The sequence below is a fragment of the Notamacropus eugenii genome, chromosome 1 (assembly GCF_028372415.1).
Source record: "Notamacropus eugenii isolate mMacEug1 chromosome 1, mMacEug1.pri_v2, whole genome shotgun sequence".
In the NCBI taxonomy this organism is placed as follows: domain Eukaryota; kingdom Metazoa; phylum Chordata; class Mammalia; order Diprotodontia; family Macropodidae; genus Notamacropus; species Notamacropus eugenii.
In genome coordinates this window covers 714,786,893-714,810,731 of record NC_092872.1, presented here as the reverse complement: position 1 = coordinate 714,810,731, position 23,839 = coordinate 714,786,893, and the positions used below count along the sequence as shown (strand labels likewise).

At 41.3% G+C, this 23,839-nt stretch overlaps 1 protein-coding gene across 6 annotated transcripts in view; it reads left to right on the top strand.

The window, feature by feature from the left end:
* The window catches only part of HYDIN (HYDIN axonemal central pair apparatus protein), a 468,388-nt gene that overhangs the window by 286,391 nt on the left and 158,158 nt on the right, over positions 1-23,839 (top strand). For all 6 annotated transcript variants that reach the window (XR_011972958.1, XM_072636610.1, XM_072636609.1 and 3 more), the window contains 9 exons: positions 10,883-11,047; positions 11,986-12,076; positions 12,496-12,615; positions 14,066-14,275; positions 15,525-15,662; positions 17,288-17,465; positions 19,398-19,531; positions 22,868-22,992; positions 23,487-23,623. Coding sequence is in view for 5 of the 6 variants with exons in the window: in XM_072636610.1 (XP_072492711.1) it covers positions 10,883-11,047; positions 11,986-12,076; positions 12,496-12,615; positions 14,066-14,275; positions 15,525-15,662; positions 17,288-17,465; positions 19,398-19,531; positions 22,868-22,992; positions 23,487-23,623 (1,298 nt within the window). In the remaining variant the exon portion in view is untranslated. The remainder of the gene's footprint in view (positions 1-10,882; positions 11,048-11,985; positions 12,077-12,495; positions 12,616-14,065; positions 14,276-15,524; positions 15,663-17,287; positions 17,466-19,397; positions 19,532-22,867; positions 22,993-23,486; positions 23,624-23,839) is intronic.

The following is a 23,839-nucleotide window of genomic DNA, read 5'->3' as shown; positions in this document are numbered from 1 at the left end:
CAAAAGTACTTAAGACCTGAACCAACATAAATAACAGGGAAGTCATTTAAAAAGTGAAAACATGCTCTGTGCCCATACACAAATGGGTTCAAACACATCTGTCTCCCCATATACAAGATGGAGATGAAAGCCTTTCGGAGGGAAACTTAGGAAGAGATGGGGAGACTTAGTCCCAGAGGATTCTGGCCTTAAAGCTCCTACACCCTGTTTGTCCATAGACCCCAGGACTCTGCTAACCCTGTCAGGTCCCAAGATCCCTGTGTGATGTGATACATAGTAGGCTCTGGGTAGCTCGATGGCTCAGTGAATCGAGTACTGGATCTGGAGTCAGGAAGGCCTGAGTTCAAATCTGGCATAGTTGTGTGACGCTGGACGAGTCACTTAACTCTATTTGCCTCAGTTTCCTCATCTTTAAAATAAGGTAGAGCAGGAAATGGCAAACCACTCCAGTGTCTTTGCCAAGAACATGTCAAATGGGGTCACAGAGAGTCAGACATGACTCAACGGCAACAATTGGTCAGTGTTTAATTATTTGCAATTCAGAGACATCCCATCCGTTATTCCTTAGATAGTTGTTTGTGGCTGAACCCCTGCTTCGACTATTTCATTTCAGAGTTTGATTTTCCAAGGCTTTTTTTTTTTCCTGCCATGTCATATAAGGTGAGAAAGATTCCTCATTAGCTGATTCTCATAAATGCAGTGTCAGTGGGAGGCTCCAGCCTTTCAAGGCAACTATGGAAAAACAGCTTATTTCAAGGGGCAGGGGAAGAAGGTAAGGATAGTTATCAATCTATGAAATATACCAGTGTCTGAATATCACTGCTTTGTTCATTTACTGATCTAATTCTTTAAAAGAGTACATTTGACTTAATGCCATGTTTTTGTTAATTAAGCCACACACACACATGTATATACTCACACTTCAAAAGCTCCATCAACTGAGTGAAAACATAAAAAGAAAGATGAGTCAAAAGAGCACGGGATTTTCCAAAGATCTCTAAAAAGCTTTGAAATGGATGATGAGAGATTTCAGACACCGGCTGCCTTGGCAGCCTTTCCAAAACAGCAGGGCTGTGGAGACACCTTCTGGGGCTTCAAAAGAACTAGCCAGCTCTCAGGGAAATACTAAAAGGAGAAATTCATCACAGAAAGAAGTGCTGGGTCCCATTTCTTTAGACGTCTCTCAGATATACGGCATCTGATTCAGAGACAGAACTTCGCTGTAGGTGGAGGAAGGTACAGGTAAAATCACCAGGAAATCTTAATTCCAGAGTGAAATTGAAATATATCGTCACTCTCTAAGTTAAAACAGTTGTTGGTTAGTTTCACTTTATTCCAGCCAAGATGTTAGGTAGAGCTGGTTTCATTTTATTTTTATTTATGACCTCTAATTACTTTTAAAATTAAAAAAAAGAAGATTCTATTTTTGTCCCTGTAAATTATCATAAGAAGTTACCCCAAGGAACAGCTCTTGCCTACATCCTGAAAGGGTCTAGAATCAGAACCCGTGTTTCCCTGCTTGGCATTTTGACCATCATCCTTATCACCAAATGCAATTTTGTTAGGGCTCTTATGGACAGGAAATGGTTCGTGGCTAACCCCCTGCTTCAACTATTTCATTTCGGAGCTTGGTTTTCCAGGACATTTTTGGGGGGCCATATTATATAGCATGAGATTAGCTGATTCTCACAGACACAGAGGTCAGTGGGAGGCATCCAGACACTTCACAACGTACATGAGCCACCACTGAGATGCTTTTTTGTTCACTGTGCTCCAAATGACTCGGGTCTCAGTTATCTTTTCTATGATTTTATTATTTCCCCATCCCGCCTTGGAGGCAGTTAACATTTGGAAGCAGTCTGATCCATTTGGAAGCTTTATGGTGCATTTGAATATCAGAGGCTGAACAGCAAGGTGTTTTCCATAATGGCTGTTTGTCTCTACTTCCCTTCCCTTGTGATTTGACAAAGCTAGAACTCTGAGGGCATGGAAGGCACAGAGCCAGCCCCATCTGTTCCAGCCAGTCATTTGTCTGATGATGTGGGAGGATCCCATTTGTGGAAGACCACCGATTCAAGGCCAGGGTGATCAATGTGGAAATGTGTTGTGGGCTTTGCACATGTGCTCACAGGCTCAGTGATAGACACATTGTAAAAAGAATTTAAAGTGATGATAATAATTCTGTTTCCCGTAGAAAGAGGAGCCAATTTGCTGTGTTATCTAGAGCAAGTTTGCCCTGTGTGAAGGCAAAGGAAATGAAAGGTTGAAGGAATAAAATATGGGGAAGTCAGATGACTGAAAGCTAGAGTATAAAAATGGCCAATAAATGCAAAGATGCTGAAAAGAGAAGGGAGCTGTGTAGGGGCCATCCCCGCCACTCTATGAAAGTTGGAAATATTAGGCAGGCTATTAGGAGTTCCATCTACTGTGAGAAATGGTACTCATTCAACATTTAGGTAATGAGAGCCTATGCAAGTATTCTGCATGGTAAGAAAGTAGCTTCATATGTGGAAGGTAATTACAATAAGCACTAACATTTCTATCATGCTTACTGTATACCAGGCCCTCTCCTAAGCATTTTACAAACGCTATCTCATTTGATCCTCACAACAACCTAGCAAGGAGGGGCTGTTATTATTCCCATTTTATAGATGAGGAAAGTGATAAAACAGAGAGTAAATGACTCGCCCAGGGTCACACAGCTAGGAGATGTCTGAGGCCTGACTTGAACTTGGGTATCTCTAGCTCAAACTTATTTATGGTTCATTAATAATAACTGCACTTATTATCTATGATAATAATATAATAATCTATGTCATAATAATTACAGTAGCCAAACACTTTACAAATATTAGCTATTTTTTTATCTTCACAACAACCCTAAGAGGCAGGTGCCATTATTATGCCCGTTTTACAGAAGGGGAAACAGGTTGAGAGGGGTTAGGTGACTGCCTCAGGTCACACAGTTAGTTAAGTCTCCGAAGCAAGATTTGTACTCCAGTCTTCAGGTCTAGTACTCTAGCCACTGTGCCACCTCACTGCTGTCTTTCTACCTGTTTCAAATGGAATGATCTGTGTTTAACCATGCTTATAATGGTGATAGAAGAGGGAATTCTGCATCTTTAATATCAGTGCTTTATGAGGATAAAAGCTGCTTGAGCCACAGCACTTATTATGACAGTTTCTCTGTCTTTTCAGTAGAAAATTTGTTTTAAAAATGCATCTTTAGCCTTTAGGGAAGGAAGCTAAGTGAACAGATGACTGCTGAGACATTCACAATTCACAAAACATATTCACATGTATTACCTGGTTTGAGCTTCATAACAAGTCTATAAAAATAGGTTCTTATGATGTGTAATCTAGGTAGTTATTGTACGCGTTAATATATAATGCATAATTATACGTATAACACATTATACGTATAATTATGCATACATATATAATTATCAAATAGAGTAATACTATCCACAATTAACAGATAAAATACCTGAAGCTAAGAGAAATTAGAGAATTTGTCCAAGAATACTTAGATGGTGAATAGCAGAGCTGGATCTAGGGCCCAGGTCTCCCACATCCCTGGTGTGGTGCCCCTTCTGCCGTACTGCCTTGTACTGGATACCATCCAATCTACTCACTCACTTTGGGCCCTGCTGAAGTCCTGTCACTTTTGGAGGGCTTTCTGATTGCCCCAGTGTAGACATTCCTCTCGCTCTTCCCTGAACTGGCCAAGTATATTGTCGACACCAGTCTTTCTGGCATTTAATGCACATACTGCTCTAAATCGCTACTTAATTTCACTGTCTTCCTCAACTAGATTGTAATCAATCAATACACATGTATTAAGTATCTACTTTGTGCCAGGCATTCATTGTGCTAAGAACTGGAGACATAAAAAGAGGCAAAGACCTGTCCCTGCCCTCAAGGAACTCACCATCCAAAGGCAGAGACAATGTGCAAACAAATACATTCCAAGTGAGCCATCTGCAGGATTAATAGGGAATCATTAACAAAGGGAAGGCACTGGATTTAAGAAGGGTCAGGAAGCTCTAGAGGTCAAGGCACACGCCGTATTCCTCTTTCGTCCCTCTCATTGCCTGCTTAGCACAGGGTTCTGCACTTGGTGGACATCAGACATATTCTTGTCAAATGATCACTTGGGAAGTTGCATTCTTATCATTCATCCATTTATTCATTCACACACACATGCATTTATCATCAGACATGCATTAAGTGCCTCTGATGAGGAGAGCATTACTGTAGCCACTAGAGAAGATGCAAAAACAGATAAATAATCCCTACCCTCAAAAGAGCTTACATTCTAGTGGATGAGATAATACAAATACCAAGTAATAATAACTTGTATAATAATACCACCAAATAATAACCCAAGGGCCAAGCGTTTACACATAGAAGGTTTGCAAAGCACTTGAGATGTGTGATCTCATTTGATCCTCTCAGTCCATCCTGTGAGGAGGGTGCTATGATTATGCCCATTTTACAGATGAGGACACTGAGGCTGACAGCAGTTCAGTGACTTGCTCAGGGTCACACAGGTAAGGGTGCAAGGCAGAATTTGAACTCACATTTTCCTGACTCCTAGCTCCTAGGACCACCTAGGGGCCAAATGAGTACAATAGAATGGTCAGTAAGAGAATGAGGGAAATCTTGTGTTCTGAGATCTGAGGTGAAGACCTCCCCACACTGGCAAAAATCAGGGAAGGGGGATCATGGGAGACTCATTACAGCACAGCCACAACTATTCCCATCTCCTTAGGTGGCTTTCCACCACTTCGGTAGCCGTCTGTCCACTATGCAGAAACCAAAACAGTAAATGTGTCTAACAAAAAGCAAAGATATTAACCCGAACACAAAATGTTCTTTTCACTCCATTTTAACACTGAAGTGTTTCTAATGAACAAAAAATGAAAGGAAATAAATGTGTTTAAATTTTAAAATGTGCAGCACCAAAGATTGTATCGATTTTAAGCGCCCAAAAGTTGAAAATCTAGTAGGAGAGGGGAAATTGCCTTACCCAGATCAGAGCTGGTAATAAACTGTGGTAATCAACTTCCACCCAGGCTCTCTCCCTACTAAGCCAAAGGGACTCTTCATCTCTTACAGCTCTAATGGCCCTGATGATTTCTGTTGTTGTTGAATAGCTTGGGGATCTGAGGATTATTGATTTTTCTTGTTGGCGGCTCGATTTCCTTTCAAAAATAACTGAATCGAGTCCAGTTTGGGTCAGCACAACATGAAAATAATCATCCAGGCCCCAGGAATAGGATGAAACCTGATCCGAATAATTTGCTGACATTATGACTTTTTTTTAATGGCTTTTCAGTTTTGCTCCTGATTGTGCCCTTTTGACAGCATCATTTTGTCTGACAACTTCGCAGGATTTTACCAAACACCAAGTATTGCCACCTGCTGATCATGCTGGACAGTGCATAGCAAACACCTGCACAGGCCAAGACCTGGCAAAATCACAGAATTAGCAGTTTGTCTTTGGTACTCCTCTCTTTCCTTTCTTCAGTTTTCTCTGCTTCCTTCATTTTTCCTCTCTTTTGCCCCTTGGCTTGCTGCCCAGGAAAAGCAATCTTATAAACTAATTTTTACTAGAGTGTACATGATTCCCCTACTCAAGATAATTGCATTTTCAAGGAACTTCATCCCTGGAAGAGGTCATTTTCTTGATTCACATACAGCCTTCTCTACTCATGTCAATCTGTAACTAAGAGTCTTAGAGAGATGCCTGGGGCATTGGAAATCCCACAGCCTATATGTGTCAGGGACAGGTCTTTCAGCTTCCATGACTGGCTCTCTATCCACTAGTCCACTGACTTAGAGGAGGCAGTGCTTCAACGATTCAATGTGCATTTATGCCATAGTCCTATGCTCTCTGCCCCCATCGAGAAGGGTGAGATCTCCTTTCAGAGATGGTGGATTTACACAGAGGATGCTATCATAAGATAGAGTGTGACACGTACCCTAAAAGAGGGAGCTTCAGGTATTCACAAGAGTACCTAGGATAGTAGCAGCCTGGCTCCAATTCCAGCTCTGCTACTTAACAATCAAGTGACCTTTCCTCTCTGTGCCTCAATTTCCTTATCTGAAAGATGAGAGGGCTGGACTGGATGGCCTCCAACTTTCCTTCCTGCCCTGTCCCTAGCAATGGCTCCTGGTTAGGATGATAAGGAAAAGAAAGGAAGTGACATCATCTCGTTCAATGCTGTGACTTTACCAATCCAAAGAGTTTGAATGCCATGCCCACAGGCAGTAAATAGGGCAGCAAGATCCATGTGGAAGCCACATCCCTAACATGCAAACCCAGCATTCTTATCCCTAGCCACCTTTGCTCTCTAATGCTTACAAGGTTAATAAGGACAGCCTCACTCCTCACCTCTAACCACAAGCCCAAGGGGCACTTTGCTTCTGGACTGTTCCTGTTTCCCATGTTCTGTAAGGTGTTTTTTCCCACTGGTCATTAGTGACATTGTGGGTTTGCTTTGCAAACACCTCCAGCTCTATTCTTTTTCGGCCCTTTGTCCCACAAGTCTGGGATTTTGAAGAGAGAGAAGTCCTTGTTACCCAAGCTCTGAGATCTGTGGTCTGATGACATTGCTTCAGACCTCTCAGTTACCCTAGAGGGGATTTAATAAGTGATTCTGGATTTCTTCCTTTTGCAAGTTCCCAGGCTGTAGTGATAACCCCCAAATAATTATCAGATTCAACTCTGGAACCACCTACTATCATTTCTGTCTTCTAGGACAGTGTGGTCAAGCCAAAGGGTTATTTATAGTAGATGTGTCTAACAGCGGGAAAAGGCAAATTCAGTTGCTGAAGACAAGAAGGGCCTTCACATGTTTCACAAGACCATCCCAGGAGGCTTTGACTCAAGTAAATCACTCTTGCCTGCCTCTACTTCATCAACATCTTTATATGTCATTAGCCTTTGTTCAGTGTCTCCTCAGTAGAGAGAGAAGGCAGCTGGTGATGCAGTGGGTAAAGGTTGGGTCTAGCATCAGGAAGACTTGAATTGAAATCTGGCCTCAGACATTTACTAGCAATTTAACCCTGGGTAAGTCATTTAATTGGTTTGCCTCAATTTCTACAGTTGTAAAATGGGTGTAATACCACTTCCTTTGTGGGGTTGTTGTGAGAATCACAACCCCCCTTTATGAAACTTCCTTTGATTCCCCCCACTTCTCACTGCACTTGTTTCATATTTAAATTCTCTCATGTACTTATCAAGCATCAGTTTATGTCTTAGCTATTTGTCAATATATGCTAGTCCCTTGCTAGACTGCCATCTCAGCAAGGATAATGGAGCTGTTCTGTTTGTCTTTATCTGGCACCAATGTCCATTGTTGAATTCCATTGGTGAAAGTCTGCTCACTTCATCCGAATGCGCTCAACAAGCACGTTCTCAATTCATACAGGGACAATCCTCATAGTTTGTTTTCAATAGATGAGACAGTTGGCAAATAGGTTGGGAGTGAGTCATATTCTGTTGGTCACCTTTTTTCAGTATTTATAAGGTTGGAGATTTTTTTTCATGGCTTTGGTATCTTTCTCTCCTTTATACACACACACACACACACACACACACATACACACACACGTATATATGTGTAAATAGATAGATGATAGAGCTGGATAGAGAATAAGAGACAGACAGACAGACAGACAGACAGATAGATAGATAGACAGACAGACAGATAGACTGACAGACAAGTAGATAAATAGGCAGACAGATAGAGAGATAATGGACAGACAGACAGATAGATAGACAAGAAGATAGGCAGACATAGAAAGATTGATAGATAGGCAGACAGATAGACAGACAAGTAGACAGATAGACAGATAGCTAAAGATAGATAGACAGATAGATCTGACCATTTTCCCCATTCTCTGTAATGCCATTTTCATCTCCTTGATAAGCATGTCAGGGACTGTAATGTTAGGGTCCAGGTGTGGTGCTTCCATTATCCATAATGGAAAAAGATGTAGAAAATAGAAGAATGGAATGTTTATTGTTTATTGATTGTGAAAAGGTCTTTGATTCAGAACAAAACACCAGTACCCTATAGACCTTTTTGCAACCAGGTGTCTCCCGTTCATCCATTCATACACTGTGAAGATGCATGAACATAAAAAATCATTCAAGGTGCTGTAGAAGATGTAACAGTAGAAATAGTTCTGTTTGGGGTGGTGTGCTACTCAGGGGAGGCATGAAACAGGGAGGTGGCTGCTTGTCAAAGGTGATTGAGAAGATGCAGTGCAGAGGGAGGTTAAGGAGAGACCCTGGCAGTGGTAAAGAACTCCAGAGACTCCTATTTGTGGATGACATTGTGTTGGTTGCATCAAGACACTGATGCTAGCCCCCAGACATTGCAGACTCCTAAAAGGGATCTAGGAGCTTGACCTATCTATCCACACAGGAAAGGCGAAATGGATGAAGAATGTTTATTGCCAAGATTTTAACACACATGTATGTTGATGGACATCCTTTTGAGCTTGAGTGTGTATTGGAACAGACAGTACAGCTAGACAGTAACTAGCTGGGCTCAGAGTTGAAAAGGAGAAAGGTGAACTGGATTGCTTTTAGGAAGTGACAAACACTTAATTAGCCCAAGCTTCTAATGAAAACAAAGGTCCATCTTTTCCATACCAACATTTTATGGGTATTGATACATGGCAATGAAACATGGAATACCATTGGCTACAAAGAACTAAAGATAAGTATCCCACAAAGGGCAATGATGAGTTAAACAGTAGGCATGGGCCACATGCAGTATATAATCAAAGAGGAGCTCCAACAGAGTAGAAGCAAAGGATGTAACTGCAGAAAGGAGATGGGCTGGTCACATGGAAAAAGCAAGGCATCCCGGTAGACAGTCAGAGTGTTCCACTGGTACCCTTGAAATGTCATAAGAAAATAGATAAAGCATCCAAAATATAGGTTGAACCCCTGTGGTAAAGCATGGGGAGGACATAAACAAGAGTTGCTTAAGATGGGCAAGCAGAGTTGCAAGGTTGGGGAGAAACCTCAAATCAGTGAGATCACAGATCCGTTTGCACATTTGAACTTCAACCTCTGCACATAGTAGGTGTTTAATAAATGTTTGGGTTTTTTTAATTGTTAGTTTATTTTTAATTTATGGAATAAAAGAAGCATTTTCATAACATAGTATAGTAAAAAAGATGATTGCATACTGAACTGTAACTCTGTTATGTACAATTTGCTATTCCTTTAAAATGTACAAGAAAGATATCATGCAAATTTCTTTTTTTTCTTTTTTTCTTTCTTCTCTCTCCCCACCCTGCCCTAGAGATGGCCACCATTAGATACATATATGTATATGTGTACATACATGTACATGTATGTAAATTATTCTGTATTTAATCTATTTATGGGTTCTTTCTCTGGATGCACATAGGGTCTTTCTTCATATGTCCTTTATAGTTAATTTGGATATGTACGATGGTCAAAATAACTTATTTGCTCAGTCATTCTTAAGACAATATTGCTCTTATTATATACAGAATTCTCTCGGTTCTGCTCATTTCACTCTTACTATTTCTTGCAAATCTTTCCATGTTTTTCTAAGATTGAGCTCATTATTTCTTATAGCACAGTAATATTCCATTGCAATCATATTTCATAATTTGTTTAGCCATTTCCCAGTTGATTAACATCCTAAAATGCCCAGTTCTTTGCCAGTACAAAAAAAAGCTGCTATAAACATTTTAAAACATATAGATTATTTTCCTTTTCCCTTAATCATCTTTGGAAAGATACCTAGTATTAGCATTACTGGGTCAAAGGGTATAGGTAGTTTAACGACTTTCTGGGCATAATTCCAGATTGCTCTCCACAATGTTTGGTTCAGTTCAGAATTCCACCAAAAATGAGTTAGTATCCCAATTTTTCCATATCCTCTCCAACATTTTTCTCTTTCCCCTTCAATCGTTTTAGCCAATCTGTTAGGCATAAAGTGATATCTCAAGGTTGTTTTGATCTACATTTCTCTAATCAATAATGATTTAGAGCATTTTTTCATATGGCTATAAATTGTTCTGATTTTTTCATCAGAAAACTGTCTATTCACATCCTTTGACTATTTATCAATTGAGAAATTATTCATATTCTTATGGACTGGACAAAGTTCTTCATATATTTTAGATATGAGTCCTTTAACTGAGAAACTGTCTATAAAAATTTCCCCCCCAAAATTTTCTGCTTTCCTTTTGATCTCGGCTATATTTGTTTTATTTGTGCAAAACCTTTTTAATTTAATCAAAATTATCAATTTTACATATAACTTTGTCCTCTATCTCTTATTTATTCGTAAATTGTTCTCCTGTCTGTAAGTCTAAGTGATATGTTCCATGTTCTTCTAATTTCCTTGTAATATCTCTCTCTACATCTAGTTCTTCTATCCATTTTGACCTTTTCTTGGTAAATGGTGTAAGATAAATGTTTGTTGAGATAGAAAGTAAAACCAGATGAAAATGAGCAAGCCACTCCCTTTGCCTGATGGAAGGCTTTGTTTCTACATACATATTACACACATGTTCATGTATGTGCATATACATGTGTATATAATGTGTGTATACTTATATATAGAAACCCCTAAGTCTTTCTAAGCCACAACTAATAGAATCTTTCTTCCTTTCCTTCCATGGGTAGGAGACCAAGCACAGAACTATTCATTGAACATTGGAGACAAATCTGATTCCAGAATCCTAGATCTTTGACTGAGATCATGGTCTTTCTTTACCACAAATCTAGAATTTGACCACTTGTTTCAGAAACAGGGTGCCCTCCTTGGCCTGATTCCAAACTTCTGGAAATACAAACTCTAACTTTATTTTGCAGGTTTGTAACAGGGCAACGTAAGCCATACGCTGCCCCACTTCGCATTTGGTCACAGATGTTGGAGACCCAACAAGATTTACTTCCAATAACCTCCGTAGCAGCAGCTTCACCAGCAATCCCAGTACCACCAAATTTAGGAGCGATTGAAACAGAGGAATTTGTTGAGTAAGTATAGATATTTTGAAGCAACGTTAGCAAAGATTCTTTCAAGTGTTCATTATGTTTATCCATGTGGAGATATGGACATGGATATGGCCATGGACATACACGTAGACATCACTTCCCTTTCCTTTGGAAATGAGCTCCTTCTATCCTATCACCTCTTATCAAAGGTCAGATCTAGGTTACCACATGGAAAAGGCTAGGCCAATTTCCAAGAACAAAGTATCCCCTCCAGGGCACACCCTCCCCATGACATGTCTCCATAAATTATTAATTCTCTTATTCAGCATTTTGGAACATAGTCGGCTATCTGGAAAACGACTTACTTTTCTTGAGACTTTATAGAGTGTAGACATGGTCACAAAGTGTCTAGTTATTAAATTACATTGCTTTTCCCCTCCCTCCTCCCCTGACCCCTCCAAGCCCATCTCCAAAGCAATGGGCATTTTCCTGTTGGGCTGAAGGTTTTGTACTTTCCTGTGTAAGGAGTGGGGTAGGGGCTGCTGAAGGAAGTGTAGAAAGTAGCGGAAGTAGTCATTGCCTGCCAATGCCCACCTGAAACATGAATCCCTGTCTACATAATACCTGACAAGGGGTCACTTAGTGCCTGTTTGAAGATCTTCAGTAATGAGGAACTCACTTCTTTCCAAGGCAAACTATTCCACTGGACAATAGATTCTCTTGTTAGGACCCATTGACCCTGCTTTTGCTCAGCATCTTGAGAATGTGCCTGTTGTGTTCTGTGAAGTTATCCAACTTCTCTGGGATGGTCTCTTTCCATTAATGCTATTTCCCTGCTCCCCTATTTCATTTGTTCTTTTTGGGGGGTGGGGTAAGAGGGAATGTGGTTTCGGGGAATGTGGTAACAGTGTTGCTCAAGTGAAACGCTATGTTCCAGTAGTCAACGTGCTAACTCTCCAATATCTGATGCAATTCTCTAGGCATGTCATTCTGGATGAGAATAACATGAATGAAGAAGGAGAAAAAAAGGTTCTACAGCCACCAGATATGGTCAACACAGTCAATGCACAAGTAAAGTGGTTTGTTTTTTTTTTCTCCTAATAATGGACTGACAAGAGAGCAACCCCTTTCATAGGACAGACTGTAGGCCAGGAGCATAAGGCAAAGGTCACTAGGAACCCTATGAGGTCTGGGTGGTGTAGGGTTATGGTCGCTTCCCTGATGGGGCATCCACATCATTGTACCCATGTCAGATGGATCAGGAAGGCTCAGGGCACCCCTGCCACTTTTCTATAGCATGAATTGTATTTTCTCTAAGGTGGAAAAACTGCAGTGTTCTGAGAAATGCTGTGGATAGCGATTGTATGAGTGACAGATCCTAGACAAGGAAATGGAATAGAGTTCGTGAACCCTCTAGTAATAGAGTCAGGGGTCAGGGCATAAAGGAAAGTACAGGGTTGTTAGCTTTCCCTTGTTCTTTTTATTTCCAGCCACTGAAATCAAGCCTCGAAGAAGTAGAAAGAGCATTAATAGCCCAGAACCAGGTGGAATTCCAGGACTCCCTGTGGGTCTTTGAACAGGATGAGTCCCTTTCCATTGGGGTGGAAGAAGTAAGTTAACAGCTTGTATTCACTCTTCTCATGCACAGTTTCCCTCATTTTTCCTCTGTCCCCCAATAAGAGTCCCTGATCTGACCTGTCCCTCACCTGTGTAACTTGAGGTCCAAATACTCAAGGAACTGGAAGGTGTTGGTACCAAAACTCCAATATAGCATGAAAGTCTCAAGTTCCTACTTGTATCTTGTGCTGCCCTGGCTCTCTTACAAGGAAGGAACTTCCTAGAAACACAGCTCATTCTGTACTGAGTGTTGGCAAGAACGGGCCAGATCTCTTCCATGGGATTCCTGTTCTCATGATGAAGGAAAATGAAGAGGCTAGAATAGATGACCCCCAAGGTCCTTTCCCCTTCTAATTCCTATAATCCTGTAGTTTTATGGCAATAACTCCTAAAGCTCCTTTGTCCAAGATGCTGAAATCAAAAGGAACATAAAGAAATCCATTACACTTCGCTAAAAAAAAAATATTGATCCAATGAATGTAAGTTAATAGAACTGAATTTCCAACTGGGGATACAGAGAAAGATTTAGATTACAGCTGTTTTGCATCTGCTTTGTTGGAGAAAGAAAACCCAGTGTTGTGTTCTGAGCTCTCTGCTTCGCATAATGCTTATAATAAAGCAGATGCTACCTTAATAAGTTCCTATTGGTTGTCTTGATTGAACCATCCCCATAGACCAAGCATGCTAGCAGTTCAGATTGGATGATGTCAGAGGTGGAAGGGACCTTCAAGACTGTGTTTTGTTTTTTGTGTCTTATCATGGCTGTGTCATCTGAGGCTCAGTTTCAATAAATTTGGAGAGACTCATCACTAGGATAACTACCGAGGGAAGAATTCTTCAGCCATAGCAATTCATGAGACAGTTTTGCAGCATCTATACCTTAGGGGAGGGAGGACCTATACCATCATTGTACCATCCCTGTACATTGTACCATCCAGTCCAGCCCAGTCTTTTTTCAGATAATAAAACTGAGACTCGAAGAAGGGAAATGAGTTATATGGTTAAGTGGAAGACCCAGTATTGGAACCCAGGTCTCCGATGCTCAATCCAGCTCTTCTTCCAACAATCTCACATTTCTAGAAAGGCAATTCCAGAATATGATAGGGGTCTCTGTGCCATTGCCCAGAACTGTCTTACATTTTCAAAATTAACTGCATAGATGGCACAGCGGGTAGTGAGTTGAACTTGGAGTCAGGAAGACCTGAGTTCAAATCCAACCTCAAGGCACTTACTAGCTGTGTGACCCTGGGCAAGCACTTAACCGTTTTCTGCCTGAGTTTCCTCCTCTTTAAAATGAGTGGGTTGGATTTAATGGCCTCTAATGTCCCTTCCAGCTCTGTATCTATGATCCTTTGATAAATGTTCTGTAAAGTAACTTAACTTTCCCCTTTTGGATGTTCTCCAGTAGCTATATATTGTCCTACCTCCTGGCTTTCCTCACAGGTATTTGACATCTTACCCCTTTATGGAGTGTTACCACCCCTTAGCAGCCACCAGGTGTCCTTCTCCTTTTATGGGCACTGTGACATCATTGCTCAGGTGAAAGCCCTGTGTGAAGTGGAAGGTGGCCCCACCTATGAGATTACCCTTAAAGGACAAGCTTCATTGGTCAGCTATAAATTTGACACAAAGGAAATTAACTATGGACTACAGGTACAGCAAGTGACTCCTTCTATCCTTGCCTTAAAACTGGCCCTAATCCTTAATCTCCTGCTCTTCTCCCTCGGAGTTCAGTTTCTTGGGTGGTTCATAGTCACAGCTTCAGGGATCACTTTGTGACTCGGTTCAGCAATCACTAAATCAATAAATATTTATCAAGTACCTGCTATATGCAAGAACCTATGCTAAGAGCTGAGGATACAAAAACATGCAAAAGATAGACCCAGCCCTCAAGGGGCTTACAATCTAACAGGCTCCTAAACCTAACAGACCTCCCTTTCATCTACCTGCTCACTCACCAACTTGCCTCTCTACATGTCTGTAGGACATTCTGATTTGCTTTTCCCAGAGATTTGGGAAAAAGTGTCAAAAATTAAGGTCATTATCATTCCCCTTCTTCCCAAAAGAAGGTATCTCCTGCCTTCCCCATTTCTGTCATCACTGTCTCCTTGGTCTCCCATTTTCCATAACCTCAAAAGCACTTTAGATAATTCCATGTCCTTCATCTCCCCGGTCCAACCAATCACTAAGTCCCACTGATTCATCCTCTACAATGTTTCACAGAGCCAGCCTCCTTACTCATCTCCACAAAGATTGCCATAGATCAAGGCCTCACAACCTCACATGCAAATTACTGCAATGACCTGCTAACTTGCCTCCCTAATTCTAATCTCTCCCAACTACCGTCAGTCCTCCATGACACTGCCAGATTCGTCTTTCTAAATTACCGTTATCAGCACATCACTCCCCAGCATAAGTGACTGCCTTGACCATTGACTCTACAGCTTAATGAATAAAAATCAAAGCTCATCAGCTAGTTCTTCAAGGCTCCTCCATTAACTGGGCACACCACTAACTGGGCACACCATTAACTGGACACACCACTAACTACTCAACTTTGTTTTTAATGAATCAGTCAATCGGCACAAATTCAATTCACTTGCAAGTCATGGTGTCACCTCCCTGCTGTCATGATCCTCTTTAAGAATGAAGCAAGAACCACAATGTTCATTCGCTCTGTTCCTGTTCCTTTCTCTCTGCCCATCCAAAACTTCTTCATCCTTCAAAGCCAGCCTCAAGATTTACTTCCTCCTAGCTCAGAACCACAAATTCTATCCCACACTGATCTTTGGCTTACCTGAATTCCCAAAACACGTGTATGAGATCTGTATTTTATTAGCATACATTTGCTTACTTTTTTATATTATATAATATATTGTACTTTCCCTTCTATCTTCCCAAGCTGTTTGATCATGTCATGGAAAGCGAGCTCACCCTGAAGAATATTGGCAAAGTTGGCTTTGAGTTCAAAGTTCTGCATGGGAGCCAGCATTCTTTAGATGGCCCTCAACCCGGAGTGCCATTGATACTGCCTCACTCTGTAAGTACCTGCCCGACCAGGATAGAAAAAAGCATCGGTCCTATGCAGAGAGAAAGCCCCCATGTAGCCACATCCCAGGATGCATGTGTGTGTGCATTGTGTGTAGGTATGTGCAGGGGTGCATGTGGGTGTGTTCTAAGTGTGCAGGACTGTGGTAAGTATGCCGTAACTACTGAAGGAACAAAATATGCCTTTATTAAGATGAAACAAATATTTTTTCAAAGCAAAATCAACCCAAGATCTTTCCATCTATCTGCTTTGATTTCTTTTTTTCCCATCTTTAGCCAATTATTCTCTCCAGACGTTTCCCCTTCAAATACAAATAAGTTTAAGTTCCCCAGGGCTTATTTCTTCCCTTTTCTTGAAGGTGTCAGGCCAACAATTCACTTTTGAGCCTTTTAAGGCCTTTGTTTTAGCTTCATTGTCTATAGAGATCATTTTAATTCGAATTCACAGAATTATAGTCTGAGAGTTGGGCAGGCCCTCAGAGGTCTTTTTGTCCAAGCTGTTCTTGACTAAGAATCTCCAAGAAAGAAAATCCAGCAAATTGTGTTAAGCCAAGTTGGTTGAGGAAAGGAACGGAAGGAACCAATTCTAGGTGACTTAGTTTTGAGTGGTCAGTACCATGTGTGAAGTAGACTAGGAAACAGGGATCAAGACTGCCAGCCCAAGAGAGTGGCAGATTGTAGGAAGATGTGAACTTTGTTGCTTAGTCATTTCAGTTGTGTCCAACTCTTCAGGACCCCATTTTTGAAGTTTCTTGGCAAAGATACTGGAGCGGTTTGCCATTTCCTTCTCCAGTTCATTTGATAGGTGAGGAAACTGAGGCAAACAAGGTGAAGTGACTTGTCTAGGGTCACAGAGCTAGTAAATGTCTGACATTAGATTTGAACTCAGGAAGATGAATCTTTCTGATTCCAAATCTGGTACTCTTACCTACTGCACCAGCTCACTGTCTCTTCAAATGGGAACTTAGCATGATTACTCTGTCCTGGTAAGACCACTGCCAGAGTATTGTCTCTGTTTTTGGTCACCACGTTTTAGGAAGGACAAGCCAGAGTACACCCAGAACAAGTTAAAGGAACTGAGAAACAAACAGGACTGATGGGTAGAAGATACTGGGAGATGGATATCAGGTCAACATAAGTGAAAACTTCCTACAGATAACCATGCTGCCTCCAGTGCTAGTGAATTCCCCACTTCTAGAGGTTCTCCAGGAGAGACTACATGTTGCACAGTAGATCCCTACTCAGTTAGGAACCTCTGATCTTCTTCCCAGCTTTGATATTCTATGAGTCTATGAGCCATAGGACTGGACTCTCTCTCTGGCAGCCTAGCCTAGCATGCAGAGATGAAGGCCAAAGCCAATGCTCATTGCAAAGTTTTGTAGTCTAACAAAATGGTTGTAAGATGACCACTCTATTTGCTAAATTAGCTCCAGCTTTTTTCTCCTGTCCAGAGTGGACCCAGCTGAATTGCCTTCCTTTGTAATCTAATTCTGTTCTTTCTCTTTAAATATCCTATTAATAAAAACTCTCTCCCTGGATTTTCTCATCATTCCTCTGGATGAACTGATTCATGGCCTTATACTTTGATTCATTCTTGCTCTCTGTGGTCTATTATAGGGTTTCATTAAATCCAAAGAAGAGCAGGTGTTAAAGGTTTATTACCTGCCTGGAGTGCCGGAGGTCTTTGAGAGGAGTTTTCAGATCCAGATTGCCCATCTGGAGCCAGACACCCTCACTCTGAGAGGAGAGGGGATCTTTCCCCGGATCTGCCTGGATCTGCCAAGGAACATCAAAGGTATCCAGCATCTCGATCAAGATGAAAAATGATGTTTTCTGGTGACTCTTGGGATGAATGGCCCATTGATTTAGTATCTTGCATAGTAACCACATATATGACCAGAAAAGGAACAAAGAATTGGACAGTTATTCATTGAATTCACCAAATGTTGTGTGCCCAAAGGTCCTCAAGGGAGCCCCTGAAAGGGAAGACTTACTAGACAGTTTGTCCCACCTCCCAGTGGGGATTCCCCACTGCTACATCAACAATGGCCTCCCCAAAATCCTTGGATTTCTAATCAAGGCTTGGCTTCTTCTCCCCTCATTCAACGTTAGCACAACAGTAATGGTGTCCCATAAGTCCAGTATTCAGAAGCTTCTCTGCCACAAAATCCACCATCATTGTGGGACAAAATACACAGGAAGCCTGTCACCAGCCCAGTCTCATTACTCACATTAGTGTGGTTCATGTGAAGCACAAAAGGCAAACTTTCAAAAGTTATCTCTTATTTAGGTTTCTAGTTCTTCCTGCTGCCCTGCTTCCAACCTTCTTCCAACCTAGCACAAACCAAAGTTTTTCTGGTTTGGATCCAATCAGCAAGCACCTACTACGTGCTGAGCCATGTACAAATCCAGGTCCAAATTTCTCTCTTCTCAATTCCCCAAACCCCAACTCAAGGGCTCCTCTGAGTTCAACCCATAGAATGTGCCCAAGCTAGTCTCTCCCTTTCCTGGCACCCAACTGAGGACCATGGTGCCACCAAAGTTCTACTGTCCTTCAGTCTCCTTGGAACTCCAAAAACCCCAATTGCCATCACCTCTACAGCCCTCCCCTGCTTCACCAGTTTTTTTCCTGTCTTGGCATGGAATCTAACTGACCATTTCTCATAGTCTTCTACCTCTTCACATTAGCATAAACAGGAGTATATCTCAAACCCAGTTATATTAAAATTTCCACAGCAAGAGCATGGCCACTTTCAGTGCATGTACCAGTGAGGGGAGGCTTTGCAGAAGGGTTAGGGCAGGGATGGGAAACTTGCAACCTTGAGGCTACATATGACCTTCTAGGTCCTTGGGTGCAGCCTTTTGACCGAGTCCACGTTTTACGGAACAAATTCTTTTATTAACTTGATTTTTTCTATGAAGTTTAGATCAATCAAAGAGCTACACTTGAGGACCTGGAGGGCCACGTGTGGCCTTGAGGCTGCAGGTTCCCCACCCCTGGGGATGCCTAACCTACTCTTAGATTAACGGCATTATTTCTTACTTTGTTTTGGCCTCAAAGACTTAGCTGCATAGACATCTTGTTTAATTAAGTTTCATAGGCATTACTCAGTACATTTGAATAGTTCTATCATCATGGTACTATAAATACATTTACTAGAGGTCTTTAACCTTTTATTGTATTATGGGTCCCTTTGGCAGTCTCAGCATCATGTTTTTAAATTCACAAAATAAAATACATTGGCTTACAAAGAAAACCAATGATATTAAAATATAGGCTGTAGATAGGAAGACCATGATCATGTCTGATTTAGCAATGGATCTAGTAATTACAGGAATTTTGAAGCAGTGATAAATATGAATTATATTTCTCAATATCTGCATCTGTAATGTGATCTGAAAATAGTTGTGATTTCTTTTTGGTTGCCTACATTCATAATTGAAGAAAATGCTAATTTCAGTGAAAAGTTAGTAAAAACAAAGATGTCATTTTTTTGCAGTCAAGTTCACGGAGCCCCTAAAACTGATCTAACCTTTGATTAAGAGCCACTGGTTTAGATTTTCCCATTCTACTTCAAACTTCAGGTCAACTCAGACTGCAAGGGCACGTGAGAAAGAAACTTCATTTCCCTTTCATCCCGGAGGAGAGAAGAGCCAGCATGGGGGAGGGGCATGATGCACACTCCTTTTCTGACTCAGCTTCTTCTCGTCTTTCTCTAACCAACAGGGAATGAAAAGTACGAGGAATTCTTGAGAGAAGCCAGAAAAAATCTAGGGAAGGAACTCAGTAAGGATGAGCTATCCATCTACCCAGATCCAGCAACAGAGACCATGTCTGAGGAGGAGTGCATAGCAAGCCATGTGAGAATATCTGTGTGTGCATCCGTACACTCACAGGAATGCACACCCACAAAGATGCACACATTCACACCAACACACACACAGGCTCATATATTCACAAACATGAACACTCGTGTGCACTCACAAACACACACACCCATGCACACACACTTCACAAACATGCACACTCATGTGCACTCACACATTTAGAACACAAACGAATCCTTGATCCCATGCATATTCACATTTATGTACGTGTACACCCACACAAACACACATGTACATTGTTGACCTGAAAACTTGGTTAAAAAAAAAAGGCAACAGGCTAAATGCATACATTTTATGATTTAATTAATTAATCAATTCCCTATTAAAGAAAACGGTAACATAATGCTTTATGGAGCCAGAAATGTTCTGGCTACCCAGTACAGAAATCTTCTGGCTTATATACATTTTGCCGTGAGAAAGGAGTTCTCTTAGATAAACACACTGAAAACAAAGTAGCATCAGTTGGGTTTTATGATCCCAAGCTCTGGGCATCTTCTTTCCCTAGCATGCCTTTGAAGTTGTTTATCTTAACAGAGTTGACAAAGCTGAAGTTACAACCCAAGGTATCTGTGTTTTTCTCTTATCACTAGGATACTAGAAGAAGGGTCTGGTAAGGAAGTCCCATTTGCTTGACATCAAAAGGCATCCTCTAAGTTAAACAAAGGGGACTATTAGGTTCAGGCTCTTCTTAATTCACACTTTGAACCTTATTAAAGTCTAAAATTTATATTAAATATTATCAACATGTATTCACAAACATGCACTAATCCATACTTACACACTTAGAATACACAGTCACTCATGCCCATGCACTCACACAAATACACTCACATGCTCACAAACACATGCACACTTAGATGTAGTCACACTCACTGATACACTCATTCATACCCAGACACTCACGTTCATGCACATTTATATACATAAACACATGCATACCCACTCACATGCACATAGGCGTATAAAGAGACACAAATGCAAACGCACTCACACATGTACTCTTAAATACACAAACATACCCACACCACACACTCATACTACTGTGCACACATATGCACCCTCAAACATGTACACAAACACATAGGCTCACTCATACCCATGCAGGGCTTTACCCTTCATGAATAGGTCTTGCCAAATAAAAAGAATGGGAGAGTGATTGAGTCCTGGGCAGCCTTATGAGTAGACAAAAGAGGAAGTTGTACAGTGGTAGGAGATGAGGGGACCAATATATCTAACCAAGACTAATGCACTTTCTTCATGGCAGGGGTGGCCTTGTAGCAGATGAAGCCATTTTCCCAACTGAGCTTCAAAATCCTCCCCTGAGCAATCCATTCCTTTGTTTTAAGGATGCCTCCAGCTCTTTTCAATTGAGCTTGTGGGTTCGCCTTTCTTCTAGGAGCAGTAGAGTCCTGAAGGCATCATCTGTAACACTTTAGAGGCCACTACAGAAGAGGTAACTGTGGCATAGTACAAAGGCTCCAGACAAGGAGTCAGGACCCCTGGGCTGGAGTCTGGGGGCGGCCACTAACTCCCACCAAGTAACTTCCCTGGGTCTGTTTCCTTGTCTGTCTGATAAGGATCACTGCATTTGTACTAATTCCTTGCCATGAGGATCCAGTGAGACTCCATATGTAAAACATTATGTTAACCTTAAAGCACTCAGTAAAGGTGAGCTACTCTTGTGAATGACAAGATGACACTGGATCTTCATTGGAGAAGGAAGGAGATGATGAAAAGGAGGAAAGGACAGGCTCTTAGAAGAGGCTCCTCCTCAGGGAACTGAAGGCAAACCCTCCCAATGTCACAATTTTGTGGAGAGTCAGCCCTAACCCACCATATCAAGTAGTACACTGGACACCTCAGACAGAAATGACACTTCTTGTTAAAGAAGCCAGAAGCATGAGGTGTCCAAGAGATATTTTCATTCATGCAGCAAAAACATTTCAATGGAACCTTGATATCTTTAGGTAGAACCAGGTTCAAATTCAGCCTCAGATACTTACTAGCTATGTGACTGTGGGTGAGTCAGTTCAGTTAACCTCTGTTTGCCTCACGTTCCTTAGTGAGTTGTTGCCACGATCAACTGAGGTAAAATGCTATATAAATGCTAACTGTTATTATTTCATTTGTCTCCAAGGCACAGGTTAGGGACTGGAACACTATTTCATTGATACATCCCAGATAAGAAAATTCCCTCTTCCAACGCAGATCAGCCCTTTCTCTGTAACCTACAGTCTTGGAGAATTGTCTAGGGCACAGAGAAGTGAGGCAGCTTGCCCAATATGTGTAAGAGGAGGGGCAACTAGGTGGCACAGTGAATAGAGCACCAGCCCTGGAGTAAGGAGGATCTGAGTTCAAATCCACCCTCAGACACTTGACACTTACTAGCTGGGTGACCTTGGACAAGTCACTTAATCCCAATTGCTTTGCCTTGCCCCCTCCAAAAAAAATTATATGTGTAAGAGGCAAGACTTGAATCCAGACTCCAAAGTCAGCTCTCTATCTGCTACCCCAGGTCGCCTCCTCACTTAACGTATTTAGGAACTTATGACAGAGCTATGTGAAAGATTGAATTAATTTTTCTATAAATATACCAAATAGCTAAAAATATACAAAAGTGTATGTATAGGTGTGTTTCTTCACAAGGACCATAACTAATGATATTACTCCCAAGGTGGGCACAGGATTCCAACTGGGATAAGAGAAACCCCTTTACAACTCTAGGATTTTCTGAAAGTGAATAAGATATGTCAAGGAAATCTTTTGAATTCCTCAAAGGAAGTATAAAAATAACTTCCACTTCTTAATGTCACCATTGCTATAGTTTCTGACAACATTGAACAGAAAGCTAAAATTTCCAACAGTCTGTTGGCATTCCAAGGCTTCCCCAGATAAACACCTTGTATCCTAAGGTCCCCTCCACTGCTAATATTTTCTCCCTTCTCCCACTGGAAAATGACTGCAGAATGCTGGAAATGGAATCAATTATAGAGATTATCTGCCTCAAGATCCTCATTTTATAGAGAAGGAAATAAATCCAAAAAGGGAGAATTATTTGCCCCAGATTGTCCCAGACGATATATATAAAAACATATAAATAAATCCAGATTTCTTTTTGTAAGATTTCTATAAGAATCAGAATATCACCCAGTCTTGGCCTCTCTTTCTTCATCCAAAATCCAGCCACTCCAAAGCCACAGTTCATGATGATAGTGACAGTCCTTGTTGCCAGTGACAGCTAAGGATGCATGAAGGTTATTTTTTTCTTAGAGAAAAAGAGTAACTGTCTCTTGTTTTTTATTGTTCCAGTTAGACGTCCAGCTCCAGATGGAAGTAGAGAGACTGATCATCCAACATCATGCTTTAGAACAACAGAAATTACTCAATCTGGAGGAATCTTTCTTCAGTTATCGATCTCGCCGTAGATTGCTCAAGTGAGTTGTTTCTCTGCTTCTTATTTTCAGAATGTCTCAGTTGATGAGTCTAGAGGAAGGAGTATGAAACCAAAATATGGATTTACTCTCTTGAAGTAGATAGACTCAGACACATCAAACATTATCTGGCACCAAGTCCACCAGAGAGATTTTGAACTCTGCTCCAAAGCCAGAAAGCTTTGGTTCTGTGAGTCAGTCAATGAGCATTTATTGAGAGCTTACTATATGCCAGATATATCAACAGGTACAAACACAGGCACATGAAGGCATTTGGTAAATATCACATCAGAAGACAATTAGTACAAATCTACGGGCCGTCTGGACAAGACCTTGCTTCTAACTACAGTTCAGGTAGCTGCTCCTAGTTGTCCAGTCATAGGAACAGAATGGCAGAAGCTAGGACCACATTCTCTCCCCCTTTGATAACTCTCCATATGTGAACAGTGCCCTAGATGGAGCCAAGTTCATGTGACCAATGCCTTTCACCATTTCAGGGCTCATCTTCCCGAGTACATCCTTGACTTTGGCTACATTATTCTTGGTAATGTCCGCACCCACATAGTCAAAATCACCAACACCAGCAATTTGCCAGTGTCTTTCCATGCAGAAAAGGGTGCCCTTCATGATTCAGGTAATGTGCCAAGGATACCTTTCCCTCTCAGCAGGAAGGGGCTCTGTCACCACTCTTTGTTCTGCCATTCTTTGTACCATCTATTCACCCTGTGCCTCTGGAGTAGTACATTCAGTGCTGCCCTGTCCTTAGAAGAGAGTACAATCCTGGTCTCTGAAGGTCTGCTCCGAAGAGAAGCCTGGATGACCACTTGGGTATGGCATAAGGAGATGCCTC